This window comes from Diabrotica virgifera, chromosome 4 (genome assembly GCF_917563875.1).
Source record: "Diabrotica virgifera virgifera chromosome 4, PGI_DIABVI_V3a".
Lineage (NCBI taxonomy): Eukaryota > Metazoa > Arthropoda > Insecta > Coleoptera > Chrysomelidae > Diabrotica > Diabrotica virgifera.
The window spans coordinates 106707770-106731430 of record NC_065446.1 but is presented as its reverse complement, the minus strand read 5'-3'; the positions used below and the strand labels follow the sequence as shown (position 1 = coordinate 106731430).

The 23661-nt window shown below is 34.1% G+C and overlaps 1 protein-coding gene across 2 annotated transcripts in view; it reads right to left on the bottom strand.

The window, feature by feature from the left end:
• Nucleotides 1-21246, bottom strand: part of LOC114325663 (xanthine dehydrogenase-like) — a 52960-nt gene extending 31714 nt beyond the window's left edge. Inside the window, exons 1-6 of one of the 2 annotated variants that reach the window (XM_028273779.2) lie at nt 21023-21246; nt 12510-12567; nt 7131-7227; nt 5105-5382; nt 916-2804; nt 497-805 (exon numbers count right to left, since the gene is read on the bottom strand). In XM_028273779.2, the coding sequence (XP_028129580.1) occupies nt 497-805; nt 916-2804; nt 5105-5382; nt 7131-7227; nt 12510-12567; nt 21023-21085 (2694 nt within the window). In that variant the 5' untranslated portion in view covers nt 21086-21246. The remainder of the gene's footprint in view (nt 1-496; nt 806-915; nt 2805-5104; nt 5383-7130; nt 7228-12509; nt 12568-21022) is intronic. The other variant, XM_028273781.2, reaches the window with a different exon arrangement.
• Between the last annotated feature and the right edge of the window lie 2415 nt (nt 21247-23661).

The window sequence follows — 23661 nt, the reverse complement described above, 5'->3', positions numbered from 1 at the left end:
GTATTATTTTTAATAAAATAATTTTCACCCCCCGTGAAGGGGTGGCATGCACCCCCAGGGTAAAAGCGCAAGTTAGCATCATGTCACCTTTGTTCCTTGAGGTATCTTTTAACTACTCACCAATTTTCATGAAAATCGATTGAGGTTCAACGAAATCGGAGGCGAAAACCTTTAGTGACTCCACTATTATTGAAATCATGGCGAGAGAATATAAAAGAGAAATGGAGAGCCTGGAACCAGGAGAAAATGTGGAGGAATTGTGAACAAAATGTAGAAACGTAACTAAGAAGCCAATGGAAATATTAAGGAAAACCAAACCAGTTAAAAAAATAGTTGCTAAAACGGAATGGTTTAACAATGAATACCAGGAAGCATAGAAACCAAAAATAGACCATACCTAAAGACAAATCAAGCTAAGGAGCTTGATTTGTCTTTCGGTATCAGGGCGAAGGAGCCTAAGAAGGATATATTTACCTAAAAACAATAATATACTTACCGATTCAGATAAATCTCTTGAATAACCTCCATTCGAATATAGCTCCGCAACACAGCCCAAAATTTTGCCATCATCATTGAAAGCTACTTTGTACTTAAAATAGTACGGATGTCTTCCTCCAGTTGTGATCATATCTTCATCTCTATTCAGCATACATCTGACAGGTCTATTAAACAGCTTGGCTGCTATTGCTACGGGTACAGCAACCAGAGTTGCTTTGGGGCTCTTTCCCCCAAAAGCCCCACCTAGACGTTTTACTTTAGCTATAACTTTGTTTTGGGGGACACCAAGCACCTGACTTATTAGTTTCTACAAAAGATACTCAAAATCATGACAGAACTATATATTTTTATCGTTAATGTATATGAAGAAAAAATATATCATAAACCCTTTGATAATTTTGCAAAATCTTTACTTACCGAAACTTGAGTAGGATTTTGGGTAGAAGAAAATATTTCCATTTCATTATCTTCCGATTTTGGAACAGCTATACAGCACTGGGTCTCCAAATAAAAATGTTCTTGACCACCCATTTTACATTCTCCCTCCAGTATATGTGGAGCTGTTTTGAACACAGCAGCAAGGTCTCCTTTTTCAATCAATGGTGTAGGTTGGAAAAAAGATTTGTGTCTAATAGCCTCTTCTGTGCTGATTATAACAGGTTTTAGCTCTTCGTAAACTACTTTAACCTTTTTAGCAGCTTTCTGTGCTAGTGTTTGGGATTCAGCAACTATAAGACCTATTCTTTGTCCTACTGACGTAACGGTATCGGAGTAAAATATGTTTTCATCTAGGAAAATGGGACCTTTGACGTTGGGGAAATGTTTTTTTACGTCCTTGTCGCTTATGAAGCCATGGACTCCGTTCATTGCTAATGCTTCTGATGGATCTAAACTTAAAATATTTGCGTGTGCTTTGGTACTCAGAATAAAAGCACAGTACAACTCTCCTTCTATATAAGGAATATCGTCATTGTATACGGCTTCTCCGGTAGCTTGTTTTAAGGCAGACATATGGGTAATTGGTCTTTGAAGACCATCAATTTTATCTTGAGTTTCTGGTACTATTTGAAAGTATTGCGAACTTTTATATTCATACTCAGCGAACCCACAAGCACCACTTATTTCTCTCTTTTCTAAATCAATATGTGGAAGAGACTTTTGCAGCTGCAAAGATATATTTAAAAATGCTTTGAAGAATAGACTTAAAGCAAGCGATTTTCTATATGAAACCATACCACCAGGTGCATCAGGATCCAATGGCAGATCTTGTAGTAATGTGTTGAAGGCTAATTCAAGAGTAGTTTTATTCCAAGGTAAACCGTTTAGTTTTTCTTCAGTTTTTGGTGCCGACACTGTTTTAAAAGACATTCCACCAATACCAAAATTTATTTCCTCAATCAGATCAGATTGTGGTTTAAAAGTAACATTGACTGCTTCATTAACTATTGCTATATCATCTTCTCTTCGTCTAGCTTGCTTGAAGGCTTCAAAATACTGATATTCTTTTGTGTACGGAATATAGATGGATAATAATATTTCGTTTGGTTTAAGAATACTTTTTCTATAGCCGACAAAAAAATTGTTGTCCAAAATGACTTTTCTAGTCCCGTATTGTTTGCTAACAAGCTCTAGCTTTGCTTTGGCGGCCAATAAAATTGGAATCATATCTGATATGGGACTACCAGTCATGATGTTGCTACCCAAAGCTCCTACACTTCGTATTTGTTTACCACCAAACCAATTCATGATCTCTAGCATAGATTTGAATATTCTGGTTTTGTGTTCAGGTTGAACTTTAATCTGATTTTTTAAATATTGCTCGATTTCTACCAACGTTGCTGATGCCCCTATTCGGACACCTTTAAGCGTTGGTTCTATCGTACTGAGTTCCGGTATCTGCACTGGTTGAATCATTACAGGATAAACCATCTTCTTGAACTTGGTTTCAATACCTACTTCTGTATTTCCTACTACAAGCTTAGCAGCTGGGTAGCGATCTTTGAGATCGAGGAGTTCATTTAAGGTTGTAGGCCGAAACCATGTTACATTCTCACCCTTGAATATCAAGTACTGTTTGTCATATTTTTCACACAGTTTAAGCTCAGGAGGAAATATGGGCTCTTGCGATGGATGATAGGGAATGAATTCGCTGGGTTGGTAAAGAGCTTCTTCGTCTTTTTCTTTGCTGATACCATTTTGTAATTTACAACATTTTTCCCCCATTCCACAGACGCCATTGCCGTTTGTTGCCGATATTTTGTTGCCATTCTGGATTAGTTCCCATTCTTCAGTAAATGTTTTATAACCTGGTAAAAAATTTAGTATTAAACACTTATAAAGATTTTTTGTTATAATTATATTATGAAAAATAATGACATTTTTATAAAAAATAAAAGAAGATCGGGATGAATAAACAATGATGGGTATTTAGTAACAATAATACTATAGTTTGCATTGTTAATTTTGTAATTAACTAGAGATTTTCTCATTTTGACGTACCTTATTAGTACAAATTATATATATGTTACAGGCCAAACCCGAATTCAGGATAAACTAGTATGGCCTAGGCCAAACTAGTTTGTCCTATGGCGCGTAGGCCAGACTAGTTTGTCCTAGGCCAAACTAGTTTATCCTGATATAAAGACGCACACTTCAGGCCAAACTAGTTTATCCTGAACTCTATGTTTTTATATCAGGATAAACTAGTTTAGCCTAGTCTAAACCAATTTAATCTAAAGTTTTTAAAAGACACTATTAAGAGTTGTAAGACTTTTAAGTATTTAGGGTAAATGATAAACCGAGATGGCACTTGTATGAAAGATATAAAAATGCAAATAGTACGGAGAAAACAAGCCACGAAAGCACTCCGTGGAGTGATATGGAAGAACACTCTAACTAAAGAAAACAAAAAAGGATTTTTCAGGGCATAGTGCTGAATATTACCCTACAATAATACGAAATAAAATACGAACAGTTGAATTGGAGTTTATGAGAAGGTGTCTACAAATTACCAGGTAGGAAGAATAAGAACAGAGGAAATATGAAACAGAATAGAAGTAGAATGCTCAATTACAAAAAAGTTGTGATAGTAAAAGTATAGCCCTGAAATGGTACGGGCATGTACAAAGAATGCCGGAGCATAGGTGGCCGAAAATATTACTGGACTGGGACCCGCCGGGAGGAAGACGGATAGGAAGACCTGCTCTGAGAGGGTAATTAATAGTATATAGTTCGAGGTCAAAGACGCGGTTTTTATTATTTTTTTTTGTGACTCTCATGATAGAGATAGTGCACTTGGAAATAAGTGGGCCATGATGTAACTAAGCAAAATCACCAGAGGCGGAAACTGCGTGGGGGACAAAGGAGTGGCGAGCAGGGACGAATATTAAAAATATAAGGGGTTTTGTATGACGTTCGTGATCGAGATAGTGCACCAAAATTTGGGAATAAGTAGATCATAACGTAACTAAGTAAAATCTCCAGGGGCGGAAACCAGAGTACGGGACGAGGGTAGTTATAATGGGTTATATTCGCGGTTTTTATTATCTGTTTTTGTGATGCTCATGATCGAGATAGTGCACCAAAATTTGGAAATAAGTGGGTCATGACGTAACTAAACAAAATCTCCAGGGGCGAAAAGCTGCGTGGGGGACAAAGTGGTGGTGAGCAGGAGTGAATATAAATATTATAAGAACGAACGTCACAAAAAACCCTTATAATTGTTATATTCACCCCTGCCCGCCACCCCTTTGTCCCCCACGCTGCGTTCCGTCCCTCTAGATCTTGTTTAGTTACGTCGTGATTTACTCATTCCCAAATTTTGGTGCACTATCTTGATCACGAGCATCACAAAAAACCCTTATAATTTTTATATTCACCCCTCTCGCCACCATTTGCTCCCACGCAGCTTTCCGTAACTAGAGATTTTGCTTAGTTACGTCATGATCTACTTATTCCCAAATTTTGGTGCACTATCTCGATCATGAGCGTCACAAAAAAATAATAAAAACCACGACTTTAACCGCTTATAACTACCCTCGCCCCCCACTCTGGTTTCCGCCCGTAGGGGAAAGTCATGTACACAACTGATTCACCATATTACTTATCAAGAGCAAGATCCGCTTCTATATCTCCGACTAATGTGGTTGTCTTTTTAAAAACAGATCACATGCTATGATTTTTTTGTGGCGGATATTCTTACGTTAGGGTTGACTTCATGTAATCGAATGGACTATCTTTCAGTAAAGTCGTCCCAGGAACGCAACTTATAAATATTGCCAATATTATTTTATAAACTCTTCTACTTTAAAATGTATAATATATATGTCTGAATTGCCGATATAAATGAGTCAGAATAAATTAAATTATTAGAAGAATTGTTTTACTAAGCAACAACATCTTTGTTTAATTTATTAATATTTTGTATTTTGACAACGACCTCCGATTTGGACGTCGAGACGTTAATAAAATCATTTTTTTTTTTAGTTAATTGTGGTTTATTTCCCATTTAGAATAGTTCATTACAAAATTGGCACAAGAAAATAGTTTCAGGACAAATTTATATTATTGTATTGATTTACTGAGTATTTATTGTATTACTACTCACCTTCTATTATTGGTCTGTAGCCAGTGCATCTGCAGAGGTTTCCTTGAAATGCCACATCCATGTCTTTCATAGACGGTCTTGGAGAATTTCTAAGTAAAGTGTACATCGACATGACTATACCGGGTGTGCAAAATCCACATTGTGAACCGTGAGCTTTGGCGATTCTTTCTTGTACCGGGTGTAGTCTGGTTTTTGTTGACCCTATTCCTTCGACTGTTGTTACTGCCAAACCATGCATGGAACATACTGGAGCTAAGCAAGCGTTTACGGGGAAGTGTCTGTATATTGTGGTTAAGGTCTTAAAGTCTCGATATTCAGTATATATTATTCAAAAAAGTTTATTTTAAAGAAGTAAATTCGTCACGATTATCTTCAAGTAACTTAATCTGCACGTGTATTTTTATGAACGATGTTGTTCACTGCTCTGTATCTCGAATACTGGTTAACGGCTTTGCAACTGCTGCGAAATAATCAACAGGTAGTAAAGCCCAGGTCCTCCTAACCTATATGAAATACCTTTTGATGACCTAAAATTGTCCGTAGGCCATTAAGGTATATCAGTTACTATAATATATTAAATCTATATAATAAATTTAAAAGAAAAAAATATATAATAATAAACAAAGGCTAATTTAGAAGAACAATAAAAGACCAAGAGAAAGGAAAAAAGGAATCATGGATGAACTACAGAGGAATTTCATCAATCAATACTACGTATAAAATATTGGCTTCGGTATTATTAACAAGATTACTACCATACGCCGAAGAAATAGTTGGTGAAATATTCACTATAAGACAAATGCTTGAAGAGTATTGGGAGTTTAATCAAGACCTGCATCAGATATTTATAGATTTCAAACAGGCTTATGATTCAATTAATCTTGCAGCACTATGTGAGGCAATGATCGAGCTGGGCGTACCCAAGAAACCATGCAACTGCGGTAACAAAAATGTGTGTAAGTAACTCCTTTGCACAAGTTAGAATCGGGGGGGGGGGGGACAAAATATCAAATGCGTTGTGCGTAAATTCCGGACTGAGAGAGGGAAATCCGTTGTCCCCATAGTTGTTTAACCTGGCCTTAGAATATTTCATGCGAAAAATTTATCCAAAAATCAAACCAAACATAACTGCTCGGGGAGCAAAGACATTGTACTTGCCTTTGCCGATGACGTAGATGCAGTTGCGCAATCAACATTAGAAGTTACGGATATTTGATCCAGCTTTAAAGAAGCTGCATTAAACATCGTTTTAAAAATAAATGAAGACAAAACAAAATACGTGGTCTTCTCAAAACAAAAACGACGGCGAATAAGGCAGTACATTACGATAAACGAACATGACTTCGATGTGGTTAAAGAATTTAAATATGTATAGGAGCAACAATCACAAATGACAACAAAATAGATCGAGAAGTTGAAACGCGACTAATGGAAGGAAACAGATCTTTCTTTGCGATGCAACATCTAATGCAAACTTCTTTCACGACTTGCAAAAATCCAGATATATAAGACCATAATATGACCAGCATTCGCGTATGGAAGTGATACATGGACGCTAACAAAAAGAGAAGTAAATAAATTGCTGATGTGAGAACGTAAAATCCTTCGAATGATACATGACTCTTGCAGAGACAGCGTGACAAACGAATGGGGGCGTAGATATAATAACGAGTTAGAGTCTATTCGGAAAGAAAATATAGTTAGTTATTACAGGCCAATAGACTCAGATGGGCAGGGCATGTGATACGCAGTAACGACAATCGTCTTATAAACAATGTGTTCTGGGTAAGGTCAGATGGAAGAAGGTTTGTAGGACGGCCTAGAAAAAGGTGGAAAGATCCAGTCACAGAACATCTAGTGAAAATGGGAGTAGGATAATGGGAATAAGTGGCACAGGACCGACAAACCCGGAAGGCAATCGTAAACGCGGCAAAGGCTCACGAAGAGTTGTAACGAAATTGATAATGATGATGAAAGGCTCCTTTGTTGTACTATTACCAAAAACATATTTTATTTAAAAGGATACATAACTTTCTTTGTCTGTCGATTTAATTTGGAAACCATCACTGTGCAGGCTCCACATCCTCCTTCTCCACATCCAAGTTTGGTGCCACATAATTTTACTAAAATTCTGGTTAAGAAAATTCACTACACAAAATTTGAAAAATGTTTTACCATCAATAAAAGCATCGTATTCGCCAAACTTATTAACCTTAAATATAATAATTCATCATCATTAGTCGTTATGAGTCCACTGCTGAACATAGGTCTCCCGTAAATAATTCCATTGGATCCGATCTTGGCACCCTAAATCCAGTTGTGCTGGATCGTCCGACCACTTTGTTAGAGAACGTCCTGGATTAGGATAAGCATCGTGTTTAGGTCTCTATTCTAAAATTTTTCTAAAATTTACAGTGTTGTAATTCTTTTATCTGCGTCCGTAACACCAGATTCTCGCCCAACTATTTTATTTGAAACCCTCTCTGTAAGGCAAGCCGCACACCAAAGAAACATGAAACGAAAAACATGAAACATGAAACGTAAAACATGTTTCATGAAAATAAAACACTGCTAAACAAATCTCAAAGTCCGCCCCAATGAAATGAGTGTGATTCATGCTCATGACACATTTTTATTTTCGGAGAGTTTCATAAATGGCCGGACGTATATTTGTTTACCAGTGTTTTATTTGCATGAAACGTAATTTAGGCAAGCCGCACACCAACGAAACATGAAACGAAAAACATAAAACGTAAAACACGTTTCATGAAAATTAAACACGGCTAAACAAATCTTGAAGTCCGCCTACCAATGAAACGAGTGTGATTCATGCTCATAACACATTTTTATTTTCGGAGAGTTTCATAAATGGCCGGACGTCTATTTGTGTAACAGTGTTTTATTTCCATGAAACATGATTTACGTTTCATGTTTCTTTGATGTGCGGCCTGCCTAAGGGATATATTCAACATTGACCTCTCCATGGCTCTCTGTGCCACTTGTATCTGATTGATTACTTTTCTGGTAAGGTTTAATGTTTCTGTTTATTCGTTAGTACTGAAAGTACACATTGATCAAAGACCTTTCATTTCAAGCACAGGGGAATATCTGACACATGACTTCCCATGTGCTTGAACATGTGTGTAACATGCTTGAACATGTGTGTGGGGTGTAATGCTAGTTCGCCTCCATGTGGTGCACCCTGGGTAACGCTAAATGAACTAGCAAAAATTTGGCGGCAGACGAACGAAAAACAAAAACAATATCCTGCCAACATCACAGATCACAAACAGAAATCTTATCTATACGTAAACATACGATGGGAACAAATAAAGGTTCTTCTCAGAACCAACTGACTAGAGATCTCGGACCGTGTATCCGAGTCTGTCACCTTAACATCGAGGGCATAAGCCAGGCAAAATGCCAAGTGTTGCAAAAAATCCTACACGATAACGACATTGACCTGGTTGCCATACAAGAGACCCATACTGAAGACAAAGTCCAGCTTGATTTAAGGGGAAAGATACCTGGCTACGATTTACTGGGAGCCACCTATGATAAACATTACGGCGTCGCAACCTACATTCGCTGCAATATAGAAAATGGTTTCCTACTTTCTGCTTCCAATGAAAATAATATACATGAAGTAGTCACCAAGATTGGAGATATTACCGTAGTTAACATATACAAACCTCAAGCCACTACATGGAACCCAGAAGTGCTAAAGACTCATCCACATCCTACTATATACATCGGCGACTTCAACAGCCACCACGAAATGTGGAAGTACACCACGAATGATGAAAATGGGGAGGCACTAGTAGAATGGTCCGAAGAGCAAAACACATACCTAGTTTTTGATGCCAAAGACAGAGGAACATTTAAATCAGCTGCATGGAGAAAAGAATATAACCCAGACCTATGTTTTGTCTCAAAAGATACCAATGACAGACCACTAACAACTGCGAGAAGTGTCCTTGCAGACTTCCCACATACTCAACATCGTCCGGTGCTTATCACCATCGGAATATCAATTCCAATAATTAGATCATATCCTCGACCCAGGTGGAATCTTAGAAAAGCAAACTGGAAGAAGTTCTCTGAAAAACTAGACCGGACCTTGAGCTGGGTCCCTCCAACCAGCAAACATTATGAGAGGTTTGTGGGCGCAGTAATAAGCACTGCCAAGAAAACCATCCCTAGGGGGTATCGCAAAGAATATGTGCCTGGATGGACTGAAACATGTGAAGACTTATACACGAAGTTTCTCGAAAGTGGTGACCGAGAAATAGCCGATGAGCTTTTACACAACATCGATACAGCTAGTCGCCAAAAATGGATAAAGACTGTCGAAAACCTTGACTTCAAAAAATCAAGCCGGCAGGCATAGTCCTTGTTGCGGAAAATTGGAGGAGCTAACCAGCTGGAATCCAGAGAGTCTAAAATGTCTCCTAACAAGGTTGCCTCCCATATAGTATCTCTATCCAGAGCTCCACGAGATCGAACACATACTACCAACGTGAAAAGAGACTTAAGGGCATTAAACAAATGAACAGAACGAACTCCGAATATTCAGCAAGAATACTTATTTCTGAAATCACACATGCGCTGAAAGAAATGAAATCAGGTAAAGCACCTGGCTTTGATGGTATCCATCCAGAGTTCTTGATACACAGTGGTGCATACACGAAACAGTGGCTTGCAATGTTCTTTAATGATATACTTCAGTCAGGTAACATTCCTTTCTCACTTAAGCGAACAAAGATAATTGAAATTCCGAAACCGGGCAAATCAAACGATAAGCCAGAAAACTACCGCCCCATAGCTCTACTCAGCATGGTATATAAACTATTAGAAAAGCTTCTCCTCAACAGAATTAGTCACAGGATACTAGAAAATGTCCCCATTGAACAAGCTGGCTTCCGCCCTCATCGAAGCTGTACGGACCAAGTGCTGTCATTAACAACTTTTATAGAAGCTAGTTTTCAAAAGAAACAAAAGACAGCAACAGTATTTATAGATCTAACAGCAGCATATGATACTGTTTGGAGACAGGGATTAATATATAAACTGGCCCGCATTATCCCCTGCAGAAAGATAATTAACCTCATTGACAACATGCTGACCAACAGAGCCTTCCAGGTTATAATGGGAAAGGAGACGAGTAGACAGATGAAACTTAACAATGGTCTTCCACAGGGTTCTGTCCTTGCCCCTTTACTTTTCAGCCTCTATATTGCTGACATGCCTGAAATCGAATCTCGGAAGTTTGGATATGCTGACGACTGGACCCTTGCAACAAGCCACCAATCTTTAGAAACTACAGAAATCACTCTCAGGAATGACTTATCCATCCTCAGCGAATACCTTAAGAAATGGAGACTACAGCCAAGTACTACAAAAACTGAAGTATCAGCTTTTCATCTAAACAACAAGTTGGCAAACAGAGAATTGCGAGTGTATTTTAATAACAAGCTGTTAAAACACAATAAATACCCGAAATACCTTGGGGTTACTCTAGACAGAACGCTCACATTCAGAGAACACCTGACGAAAACAGCAGCAAAATTGAAAACACGCAACAATATAATACAGAAACTCTGCGGCACTACATGGGGGTCCACAGCATCAACATTAAGATCCTCTGCTCTTGGCCTGATATATCCGGTGGCAGAATACTGTGCTCCAGTGTGGCTAAATAGCAGGCATACCCACCTGGTCGACACCCAACTAAACCGTACTATACGTATGATAACAGGCACAATTAAACCCACCCCTACAATGTGGCTACCTACCCTTAGTAATATAGCACCACCCAACCTACGCCGCGAACATGCATTGGTTAAAGAATATAACAAAATAATGGACAGTCGCCAGCTTCTAGTCCACAACGACATCCCCGATATTCTTGGAAACCGTCTCCGATCCAGGTTACCCCCTCTACAATCTGCTCAAGCGCTGCAGCAATCCAACTTTGACTTAAATACCCGATGGAGAGAAGATTGGGAAAGTAGGACAGATCCGCATTACCATAGTCTACCGGACATCATAGGGAAACCTGGCGAATTTGAACGTCCCCGTAAGATTTGGGCAGCCCTTAATCGAATTCGAACAAACTGTGAAATTTGCGCCGACTCCCTCCACAGATGGGGTAAACTCCCCTCGCCTTCTTGTGACTGCGGCGCTGCAAGACAGACGATCAGTCACATTGTTCAGGACTGCCCACGCAGAGCATACACAGGCGACCCTATAGACTTTGTAATGGCAACCGAAGGGTCAATCGAATATATAAAAAAATTGGACATCTGTTTGTGATGCACTGTATAATGCATAAATCTAAATATATTCTGTGATATACTTAAGCCATACGCTAAATAAAAAAAAATGTGTGTAACATGACTATCCTCAGTTTTCTGTAAGCTGCCCATGTTAGTCTTATTCTCCTGTTTAACTCTGTTGTTTGATTCTCCCTACTTATCATTATTTTTGGGCTATCTTTATTACTACTGTGGTTTTACTAAGATAATGGTAAGCGAAGCCGCACGCCAAAGAAACATGAAACGTAAAACATGAAACATGACACGTGAAACACGTTTCATGAAAATAAAGCACTGCTAAACAAATAGAAGTCTGCCTACCAATGAAACGAGTGTGATTCATGCTCGTGAAACATTTTTATCTTCGGGAGGCCACACGCCAAAAAAACATGAAACGTGAAATATGAAACATGAAACGTCACACACGTTTCATGGAAATAAAACACTACTAAACAAATAGACCTCCGCCCATCTATGAAACATTTTTATCTTTTTGAAACGTGTTTCATGAAATAGTTCGTGTTCTATTTTTCGGTTTCAGTTTCATTGGGTTGGACAATTAATTACGTGCATAAAATTAATGCAGAGTAAGAATTTAATATTGCATTGGATTCTGTGGTGGAGCAGACCGAAGAGTTGTACAATTTAACCTGGAGAGGTACTCGAATAGTCAATAATAAGAAAATATCGTTTTTCTTTAAACCAGGACCCACAAAAAAAATGTAAATATTTGAATACTTATTCTATAAAATGATTGAAATTTGGCAAGATGATTATTTAAGAGTTGCCACAACAGCAACTGCCTGGTCATCATCACTTTCCATTGTTGACTATACAAATTTTATTTTTGTTTCTTTGATTAGTATATAACATGAAACGGTTTCGTTCTTCACAATTTATTTGTTTCGTGTTTCACGTTTCATGTTTTATGTTTCACGCTTCTTTGATGTGCGGCCTCCCTAGAGTTATATTTTGATCTATTTTATTTAGGCGAATACGACATTTTTGTAATAAACTTAGAAACAAAAAGCAAAAACATTATGAAAGAAAAAACTATATAAAACAAATTATTTGATAAACAAGGATACAATTGCTTCTTAAGTAATGTAAAAGTGTCCATTCTGGATCGACATGATCATCTTGTACCTAAAAACAATAAAATTGAAGATAATAAAAAAATGATGAAATTTTAAAATAATATTTACATTAATATTATAAAAGGCACTAAAATATGTTTTTGTTTTCGTTAAAGACAGACATTTTATAAATATTTTTTATTAATTATATAAACAATAAAGTCCATATCAAAAATTATACTAATCAAATTACTAATTTTTCACGCAAAAATTTTGCTCTTTGTAAACATTCAAATTAAAGGTCACTAAAATTGAAATTATAAGCAAAGATAATATTATTTGTACGATTATTATCCAAGTGTTTTGCAAAAAAGTAATAATAGAGTTAATATTAGTAACCAAAATTACGCAATTTCAGAAAAGGGAGTTCTACAAAGGAGTACTGATGTTCCCCGATGGACAAATATTGAACCAATTGGACATTGGACCATGTCTCTATCTAACAAAAAGATCAACGGAGCATTACAATAGTCATAAGCATGAAAGGGCCGGTGTGTGACGCTACTTTTTTGCTACTAATATTAATGTTGGACGACACATGACAGAAGCTCGAAACAAATGACAATAGATGAAAAGCCCTATATTAAAGCTATTCCTTTGTGACAATTATTATGTAACTTATTATTCTAATTGGGAAATAAGCTAAATAAAAACAAAATAAGAGTTAGTAAAATCATTTTTCAAGTTAAATTGTGGCTTATTTCCCAATTAGAATAATAAATTTCAGCTATAGCAATTTTCGTTTTTTATTCATTTATTTTTCTAAATTTGCAATAACTAGAAAACAAAAAAATAAGAGAGAGAAAATTGGCAAAATTAGAGTAGAAGTGGAATTGCAAGAGAAAATAATTGCAAAGTTGAAATAGAAGAAAACAAGAACGGAAATACAGAACAAAGTAAGAGAAAAACTAATACAATAACCTGAAAATAAATGGAGATGAAGATATAATAGATACATATATAATTGGAAACCAGCAAGACACGTGAAACAGACATGTAAAGATTGAGCCCAAAAAAGAAATAATAAATAGAGAAATTATACAACAAGCAAAAAAATTAAAGGATACGAACATAATATTTATAAATGAAAACTTCTCGAAAGAAATATTAGATCAAAGAAGATATCAATCACAATATTTGAAAGAAGTCAGACAGAAAGAACAAAGCACCTACATAAGAAATAATAGATTAAAAACTGAGGAGGAATGGGATACCCCTAAAATATTAGGATATTGAAAAGAAGTAAGTGAATTAACGGCAGAGACACAATAAATTATACAAAATCGGGTAGTTAGAACAGCCTTCGAAAGATCTCCAGAATCAGAACATGATATTATGATGAAAAACTCTCAAAATTAACTTAAAACACGTATATAAAGGATACAGATATAAAAAACAACGCAAGGACCAACTGAAAGCAAATACTAAAATGGACGAGTTCTATATTCAATTAGAAAACACACTATGCATAGACAGCATCTAATGCATAGACACGATAATAACAATGGACCGGGGTGTAGGGAGAATACATGAATACGTCGCACCAAGATCTTTAAATCAGCTACTTAATGGTAAACGTGGCAACGTGATAAGATGGAGGTTTAATCATTATCTGCGTAGTATCTAGTACAAACTATTTGATACCTTCCTTTATCTTTCCACTTTTTATGGTAGACATGTTTTTTATTTTAATCTAATTTAGATACTAATATTTAGTTGTTTAATGTATTTGGGAACTCCTCATTTTGTTAATGATTAATCTGTACCTATAATTATTGCTTTCTTTATTTTTAATTATGGTATTATTATGGTATTATATACGGTATTATGGTTTATACGGAAATAAGTAGTTTTCATGCGCTATTATTAATAGGTATTTAATTATATTGTTCCATTTTGCGTTAGAATGGTAACAACTTGTTTTGTATTTATTTAGGTTTTTTGTCCAAGGATATTAAATTAATTAATTATTTTATATAAGTTGTATAATCAATTATGGAGCTCCAGAGTTTTTAATGAAAATTAGCGCCTATTACCAAAATTCGAGAGGTTTAAGGACGAAAACGACAGATTTTTACCAAAGTTTGTTGATAGAAACCTTTGATATTATTGCTTTGACGGAAACCTGGTTAAGTAATGACATTAATGATTCTGAATTGTTTGACGAAAGGTATGTGGTTTATAGAAACGATAGGGACCTTGTAAGGACACGTAAGGCAAGAGGCGGAGGTGTTCTGATTGCAGTTCATAAAAAATATAAATCTAAACAAATCTTAGTAAATACTGAATTAGAGGTACTATTCGTTGAATTGGATGTATTTGGAAATACATTAATTCTTAGTAACGTATATTTGCCCTCCAGTCGAGCAATAACGATTATATAGCTTTTGTTGATTTTTTTTCGTACATAGATAATACAATGAACACATCTATTTTAGTTTTTGGAGACTTTAATTTACCTTGTGTAACCGGTGTTGACTATAAATTTGAAAACAACACTTCTCTCAAATATTTGTCAATTTATGAATTAATTAGTATGTATAACTTTCAGTCTTTCAATAACATTGTGAATGAGGATGTGCGAACCTTAGATCTAATTTTGAGTAATATTGATATTTTAGTTGGTAAAAATAACTATCCATTTACAAATGAGGATAAGAAACATCCAGTTTTGAGTATAGAATTTAACATGATAAAGACAGGAACAATCAATCATTATGAGATGAATAATCTAATTAACCAATTTAATTTTAAAAAAGCCAATTTTCCTATGTTGTGTGATTTATTGAGGAGCTGTAACTGGGATAATTTAGGATGTATACAAGATATTGACATTGCAGTTGACTATTTTTATCATAAAATTTATGAAATATTTGAGGTGTGTGTACCTAGATTTCGAACTAAGAGTAGAATAAACAAATTTCCTGTGTGGTTTACTCCAGACATTATTCGTTTGCAAAGGGAGAAAGAGTTTCATAGGGGTATGCAAAATGTAGCGGTTTATCATGTAACTGAATGTAAAAGACTGCGAGCACTTTTAAAAAATAGGATAGGAGTCATACATACATAATGCCGAAAACAGTATCAATACTAGCCCTAACTTATTTTGGAATTTGGTAAATAGAAACAAGAAATCAAGTATTGACACTGAATATATAATTAATGGAAACAATGAAATAATTTCTGACAGTAAAACAATTTCCCAAGAGTTTGCTGATTATTTTAAGTCTATATATGACCATAAATCTTCTACATACGATTTAAATTTTATTAATTCTAGTCACAATAATCCTCCTTTGCTCAGTTTCACTAAAGTTACAGTGCGTGATATACATAACGCATTTTCAAAATTAAAACCAAAGTTTTCTTCGGGACCTGATGGTATTCCGGGGTATATATTTAAAGCATGTCGCGACTACCTTACATATCCTCTAATAATTATCTTCCAAAAAATAGTAGATAATAATTATTTTCCGAAATTGTTTAAAATGACTAAGGTAACTCCTATCCATAAAAAAGGTTCACGAAATGATTGCAAAAATTACAGACCTATTGCAATTTTGAATTGTATAGCAAAAATTTTTGAATACATCTTACATGAAAAAATGTATGCACATGTACAGAAAATGATATGCCCACAACAAAATGGATTTTGTAAAAATAAATCTATTGAAGCTAATTTATTATTATTTACTAATTATATTAATGATGTCATAGTCAACAAGAACCAGGTAGACGTGGTATACACTGATTTCGCCAAAGCCTTCGATAAGGTCAACCATGATATTCTATTAGAAAAATTATTGTACTTTGGACTAAGCAATTCATTGCTAGAACTTTTTGTAACATACTTGACAGATAGATGGCAATTTGTATCATATAAAGGAGATAAATCGGAGGTTTTCCTGGTGGAATCAGGTATACCACAAGATTCAAATTTAGGACCACTATTATTTTTACTGTTTGTGAATGAATTACCTTCTTTAATTACATCTCGGTGCCTTTTATATGCGGATGATTTAAAAATATTAAGAGAAATTAAAGATTTGAATGATTATTTTCAATTACAGTACGATTTAAACGAGATTTATGATTGGTCAATATACGATCATGACATATAGTCGTCAGGCAAACCCTAGTTATTTTATGTACAATATGGGAAATAATAACTTACATAGGGTCAATGAAGTGACGGATCTTGGTATTACGTTTGTAAATAATTTAAGTTTCAACTTACATGTGCAAAATATTATGTCTCAGTCATACAAAATGATGGGACTTATTAAACTTGTAACATATAAATTTCATAATATCGACTCAATTAAACGGCTCTTTAATTCATTTGTTAGAAGCAAATTAGAATTTGGGAGTATTGTCTAGAGTACCTTATTAAATAGTGGTCACATGTGGCAAATTGAATCAATTCAAAACAAGTTTATTAAATATTTATTTTACAAAAAGCATAAAATATCGCCAGAATATGATTCGTATCAACCATTAAGAAAAGAATTTAATATAAAAAAATTAGAGCAAAGAAGACTTCAACGTTGTTTAATTTTTCTCTATAAACTATGTAATGACTTAATAGACTCGCCTGATCTTTTGGGGCAAATACAATTTTATATCCCGGATCACAGAACCCGTCCAAGAAACATATTATTTTTTGTAAATACTTCTAGCCCACTTAATAAAATGTGCCAAATTTACAACGATTTAACAACAACCACTTGTCTGGAATTATTTGGAATAAACTTGCAATTATTTAAACGTCTATTGCATGAATAATATAAAGAGAGGTTCTTTTTATTGTTATTTTTAACGTTTTTGCTGGTAAACATCTGTCGTTTTTGTCTCTATTACCTCGAATTATTACATTATGTGCATGTTGTACTAAACTGTTGTCATTGTAGATACGGATACATGTAAGTAGGGAAACCTGTTTGTATCTGTTATTAATAAATAAATGAAAGGAAAGAGAACCAGAGATAGAATGATCTAATTCTATATTGCCAAAAATAAGGAAACAGCTTATGGGAGCAACAAATAAATCAAAAATATTTACCTTCATAACTGAGTAAAGAAGGAGCAAGAAGGATAATAGATTACATAACATATTCACAAGAGCTAGAAACGACGATAAAAACGTAAAAGTAATAAATGAAGAAGAAATGTACACACAACATAGACTAGTAATAGCGGAAATAATAGAAACAGCAGATATCGAATTAGAGAATATAAGTACAGTACAGCAAGATAGATAGGCATGGATCCCGCATTCAAAAAAAAAAGATTATTAATAGCAAGATGAAAATTTGTTAATAGCTTAACGGTGTCTAGTCGGACAAACCTTGATGTACGGGAACACTGGAACAGGGGAAGTTTTAATTATGGAACAGGTTACAAATTTGGAACGTCAGACTACGAAAACGTCCCATGTATTTTGTCGGACAGAATATCCAATTTATTTGTTACCCTTTCATTAAACTCTCATGCAAAAATCATATTGCTATTTATCACCAACATAATTCCTGTCATTTGACATGTTCTATACGTGTCGGACTTATTAAAATGCCCAAAACATTTGTCGGACAAACATTTTTTCATATACTTATTATATAAAGTTTGCTATTGAATAAACTTAAAAACAACCTGCTAGTTTTCATAATCATAAACTTGTCAGCACGTTCCACAATTAAAACTTCCCCTGTTACGGTGTTCCCATACATCAAAGTTTGTCTGAATAGACACCGTTAAGCTATTAACAAATTTTCAGCTTGCTATTAATCAACTTTTTTTTTGGTACGCGGGATCCAGACCTATTTCAACAATTTTTTTATAATGATGTTATTTTAAAAAAATGCTAATGAAATGATCAAATGAAGATGCTATTAAAAAACTTTTTTTGATACGCGGGATCTAGGCCTAAGACATAACTAAACAAAATAAGGGACATATTATATTAAAGTAAAATAAGTAAGACACTACAAAAATATGAAAAGATTAAAAAAGAGGTCTCACTATATGAAAAATGAACAAAATTTAAAGAAGTAATATACGAATCAACTAAAGAATCCTGTGGAATTAAGAAAATAATGAAAGACCAAAAAAGAACAAAATGGTGGGCAAAACAAGTAAAACAGCACTGATAAAAAAGAAGCATACAAAATATACCAACAAACATGGGATTCAAAGGATAAAGAACTGTATAACAATAAACATAAAATTGCCAAAAAGTCAATAAGAGATGCGAAACAAAACTCCTGGAAAGAATTTAGAATCAGCTTAAAGGAGGTTAGAGGAAAGTCACCAATTATGGAATACCATTTTGTTTTGGGGATATAGGTACCCATATAGGAAATATAAGCATAAACCAACATATCAATAACAAAAATAGACATAAGCATCCGAGATCAAATAAATTTAAATAAGAAAATCGTGAAAAATGAAAGAAGTAGCTTAATTCACTTGCAGACATCACAGATCCATATATCAAACTCTGGACCAGCACAATCATAATGAGCTCACACATTATGCACTTAATCCAGTATTCCATAATTAGTCACCAACGACTGTCCATATTTGGATTTGTACATTAGTTCAAACTAGTATCAACATGTTGTTCTGAAGCTATTTCCTTGTGGAATTTTTGTAATCAACTATTCTAAATGGGAAATAAGCCATAATTTAACTAAAAAAATGATTTTATTAACGTTTCGACGTCCAAATCGGATGTCATTTGGACAACGATATCCGATTTGGACGTCGAAACGTTATTAAAATCATTTTTTTAGTTAAATTGTGGCTTATTTCCCATTTAGAATAGTTGATTAGTATCAACATTTTTTCAAGTCGTAATGTTTTAATTGCAGAAGGTGATAAAATATTAAATTAAAGGTACTATCGATATACTCAATAGCATAACAAGTCTGTATTCATGCGTAATAACCAATATTACTCGTTGAATAAATTTACCTTTGAAATTTTCTGCGAGACGATAAAACAAAACGATAATAAAGAGAGCGACTGAAATAGAAGATGGTTTTGTAGTGCGCTTCCAACTAATATTGTCGAAGAAATCAAGGTACTCCATATTAGGACGCTATTCCATAGTTAGTTACTTTCCTCTATTATAAAAATGACAGTAGATCCTTTTGGAACAAAATTAGAATTAAGGGGACCAAAGAGAACAGAAATATGTTACATAAAGATGAAAATAACCAAATACAACTTAAGACAAAAGAAATTGTGATAGTCTGGAAAGAGTATGACACTGTAAATTTAAATTAGGAGAGAATACAAGCCTAAACTCAAATGACATATTAAACTCAAGGGAAGAAGAAACAATAACATGGATAATTGAGAGAGAATAAGTCATTAAAGCAACAAAAAGAACTAAAAACGGAAAAGCTTGAGTAGAAGATGAAACAGAACGACAAAAAATGATAAAATGGATGGAAGAGGAAGCCATCCACTGGTTATGGATTATATATAATGAAGGATTGAACTAAAATAAAATAAAAAATGATTAATAAGAAAATAATCTTACTGGGAGAAATATAGAGCGATATGTGCAACACAAATGGCAAACATATCTAAAAGGGTTAAGATAAGAATATATAAGGCAGTGATAAGAAATATAGCATTACACGCCAGTGAAACATGGACGATGAACAAATCCGATTAAGTCATGCTCCAAGTGTGGGAAAGAAAAGTCCCCATGAAAATATTTGGAGACAAGTTTTGAATGGAATGTGGATAAAAAGACCAAATATAGAACTAGAGAAGATGTATGGAGAACCGAGTATCCGAATAATCGAATATAGATGGGACATATGCAAAGGATACCAAACACGAGACTACCCAAAAATACTAACAGACGGAATGGGAGAAAATAAGAAGAAATATAGGCTGAATACCAGGTGGAAGAAGAATTGGAAAAATCAAGCAGCAAAGAGGAGACAATGGAAAATAATATAAAGTCAAGCCATCGGCCTTTTAGCCTTGAAAAGGTAAATTGTATACTTTTTTTGAAAGGAAATAACTACAACTTTAAACACGTTTTTTACGTTTCCGTTTCCACTTCGGACGGAAATCTTTCTCAAAATATAAAGTTGTTTAGTTGTGTTGTTTGGTAAAATAAATTATATAGAAATGTAGTCAGGGAGGTCAACCCCATATATGGACGAATGCAAAAAAATGATTATGGCAAAATACAACTAAAAGAAACCTATTAAATATAGAGCTACATTATACCTATAAATAAAAAGCTAAAAAAATAAATATAGAATAAAAATATGAATATAAAAAACATATAAAAGATATAAAAAAATATTTAAATATATGTAACAGAGAAAATCCTTGAGATGTATTTTTTAAAAATAAAAAAAGGTTTTACACCATTTTTCTAAAATTACATTTTTTTTATTTCATTTTTTAATATTCCTTTAAGGTATTTGAAAACTCACTCGCTTTCCATTAACAAAAAACACCAAAGAACTGGAGCGTCCTTCGTCAACGTGTATCACCATTTTTTCACTTTGTAGTCTTGATAATAACTATTGAATTAATTATTTATTTGTCTTGTATCCTATATATCACGTGATATATTTCAAACTACAGATATCCGAATAAACGGAAATTATTCGCAAGCAATTCCACGTTTTGATACGAGCTGAATATTTTTTGACCAATTAAGTACTTGAGTTAATCAAATCGTCCTGATAACGAAATAAGAAGTTAACACAATATAAACATATTTTTGGCGAAGTCAACTAGATTCAGACCCTTATCATGACCTTTTGCTAAGTCTTTTGTCAACATCAACAAACTTTTGTCTTTTACTTTCGATCTCTTTGCGCAATACAAAAAATCTTCATTTGATATAAACATCGAAGGAATGAAACAAATACAATCTTGGATCAAAAAAACGATAATGGATATCAATGAATGAATGACCGGATAAAATAAACTGCTCGTTAAAAATTTAGGGATATAGAAAATTATGCTGATTTTCATAGTTGATTTTTTCGCGAACAGACGGATTCCGCAATTTTTTTTTATTTTAGATTTTTCTTTAGTATTTACACAATTGTGAAAAGGTTTACTCAAACTTATTTTTTGTACTTATACCGGGTGGAAGAAAAGAAATGTTTTTCTTATGTTAAGTTTGAGACACCCTGTAGGGATAACGAGGTACAAATATGAGTATATATCAGAATCGTATTTTAGTCTTCTGTTTTGTGAACATGTTGTTGTTTGAATGTACCTGATACCTTTAGAAACAAAATAAATGGACGGTTTTGTAATTTAACATGTGTTTTAACCGAAACAAAAGTTTGAGACATCTTGTAGGGAGAAAAAGGCACAAAGGTGAGTATACCTCGATATTATGTTATAGTCTCGTATTTTGTGAATATTTAATTTTTCTAATTTCTCTGATATCTTTAACAACAAAGAAACTAGACGGTATTACTCTTTAATATGTAAAAATACAAAAATAGACGGTTTAGTTTTGATTTAAATCTGTCTCCTGCCATCCCCCGATAGCGCTATTTCTAGGTCTACCTTTTGTCAAGGAGGCTATGCAAGAAGACAAATTTAAATCAAAACTTCTGTAGTTCTCGGTATACAATAAAACTATTTATACCGGAGTAAGGTTAGAACGCCCTCTAACGGGGAATAAGTGAAATAAATGGCGACTCGATTCTAGTTTTCTGTTGACCTAGATATCAAAATATCAAAAGGCACCGCTGGGAAATATTCCAAAAATGCGGTTCAGAGAAACTATATGAAACGAGTCTTTGTACTCTCATACAGAGTATGGCATTAGTAAAAATACAAAAATAGACGGTTTAGTTTTGATTTAAATCTGTCTCCTGCCATCCCCCGATAGCGCTATTTCTAGGTCTACCTTTTGTCAAGGAGGCTATGCAAGAAGACAAATTTAAATCAAAACTTCCGTAGTTCTCGGTATACAATAAAACTATTTATACCGGAGTAAGGTTAGAACGCCCTCTAACGGGGAATAAGTGAAATAAATGGCGACTCGATTCTAGTTTTCTGTTGACCTAGATATCAAAATATCAAAAGGCACCGCTGGGAAATATTCCAAAAATGCGGTTCAGAGAAACTATATGAAACGAGTCTTTGTACTCTCATACAGAGTATGGCATTAGTAAAAATACAAAAATAGACGGTTTAGTTTTGATTTAAATCTGTCTCCTGCCATCCCCCGATAGCGCTATTTCTAGGTCTACCTTTTGTCAAGGAGGCTATGCAAGAAGACAAATTTAAATCAAAACTTCCGTAGTTCTCGGTATACAATAAAACTATTTATACCGGAGTAAGGTTAGAACGCCCTTACTAAGTACTAAGAAAAAGTAATTCTAAGAATAAAATGTTTTTTAAATTTTCTTCGTAAAACTAATATTTTTCGAGTTATTCGTGGTTGAAAGTATCAGTTTTTCGGAAAAATCGATTTTTTTAGAGGGTTTTTTGAGAATAACTCACAAAATATGCATTTAATCAAAAAAACTGCAGATATCAAAATTGTTTTTTCTAGTAACACAAACCAAACTGTTTTTCTATAAGATTTTTACGACCAATACAAACCGAGATACGGAATGTTAAAAATTAGCTTTTTCGTCAAATGCATAATTTGAAATAATCAAAGCCAAATAACGGGAAAACTTTGCATTTATCCAGGAAAACTTAAATGACGTTTTTTCAAGCATACGATAAGATCTTTCAAAAAAATAATAAAAAGTTTCTAGCATAAAAATTGAACAACTTATGATCAAAAAAAAGTCGTTACCTGTTTTTCTCTACAAAAAAAAAACAGTGAAAACAACCCCCTAACTACCCTCGTAATTAAAAATTGGTCTTCGCTTTTCTGTAATTCCTTTTATATTTATATTGTCAATACACCCAAGATGCTTAATCTATTTTAAAGGCCTAATTTTAGAAAAATTGGAGTTTAAGGAAAAATTGATTTTTTGGAATTTCGAATTTTTTATCATTTTCTTCAAAATATCTCCGATAATACTAGAAATACGAAAAAACTGGTAGCTTACTAAATTGTAGCTTTTTTAATAACTAAAATTTC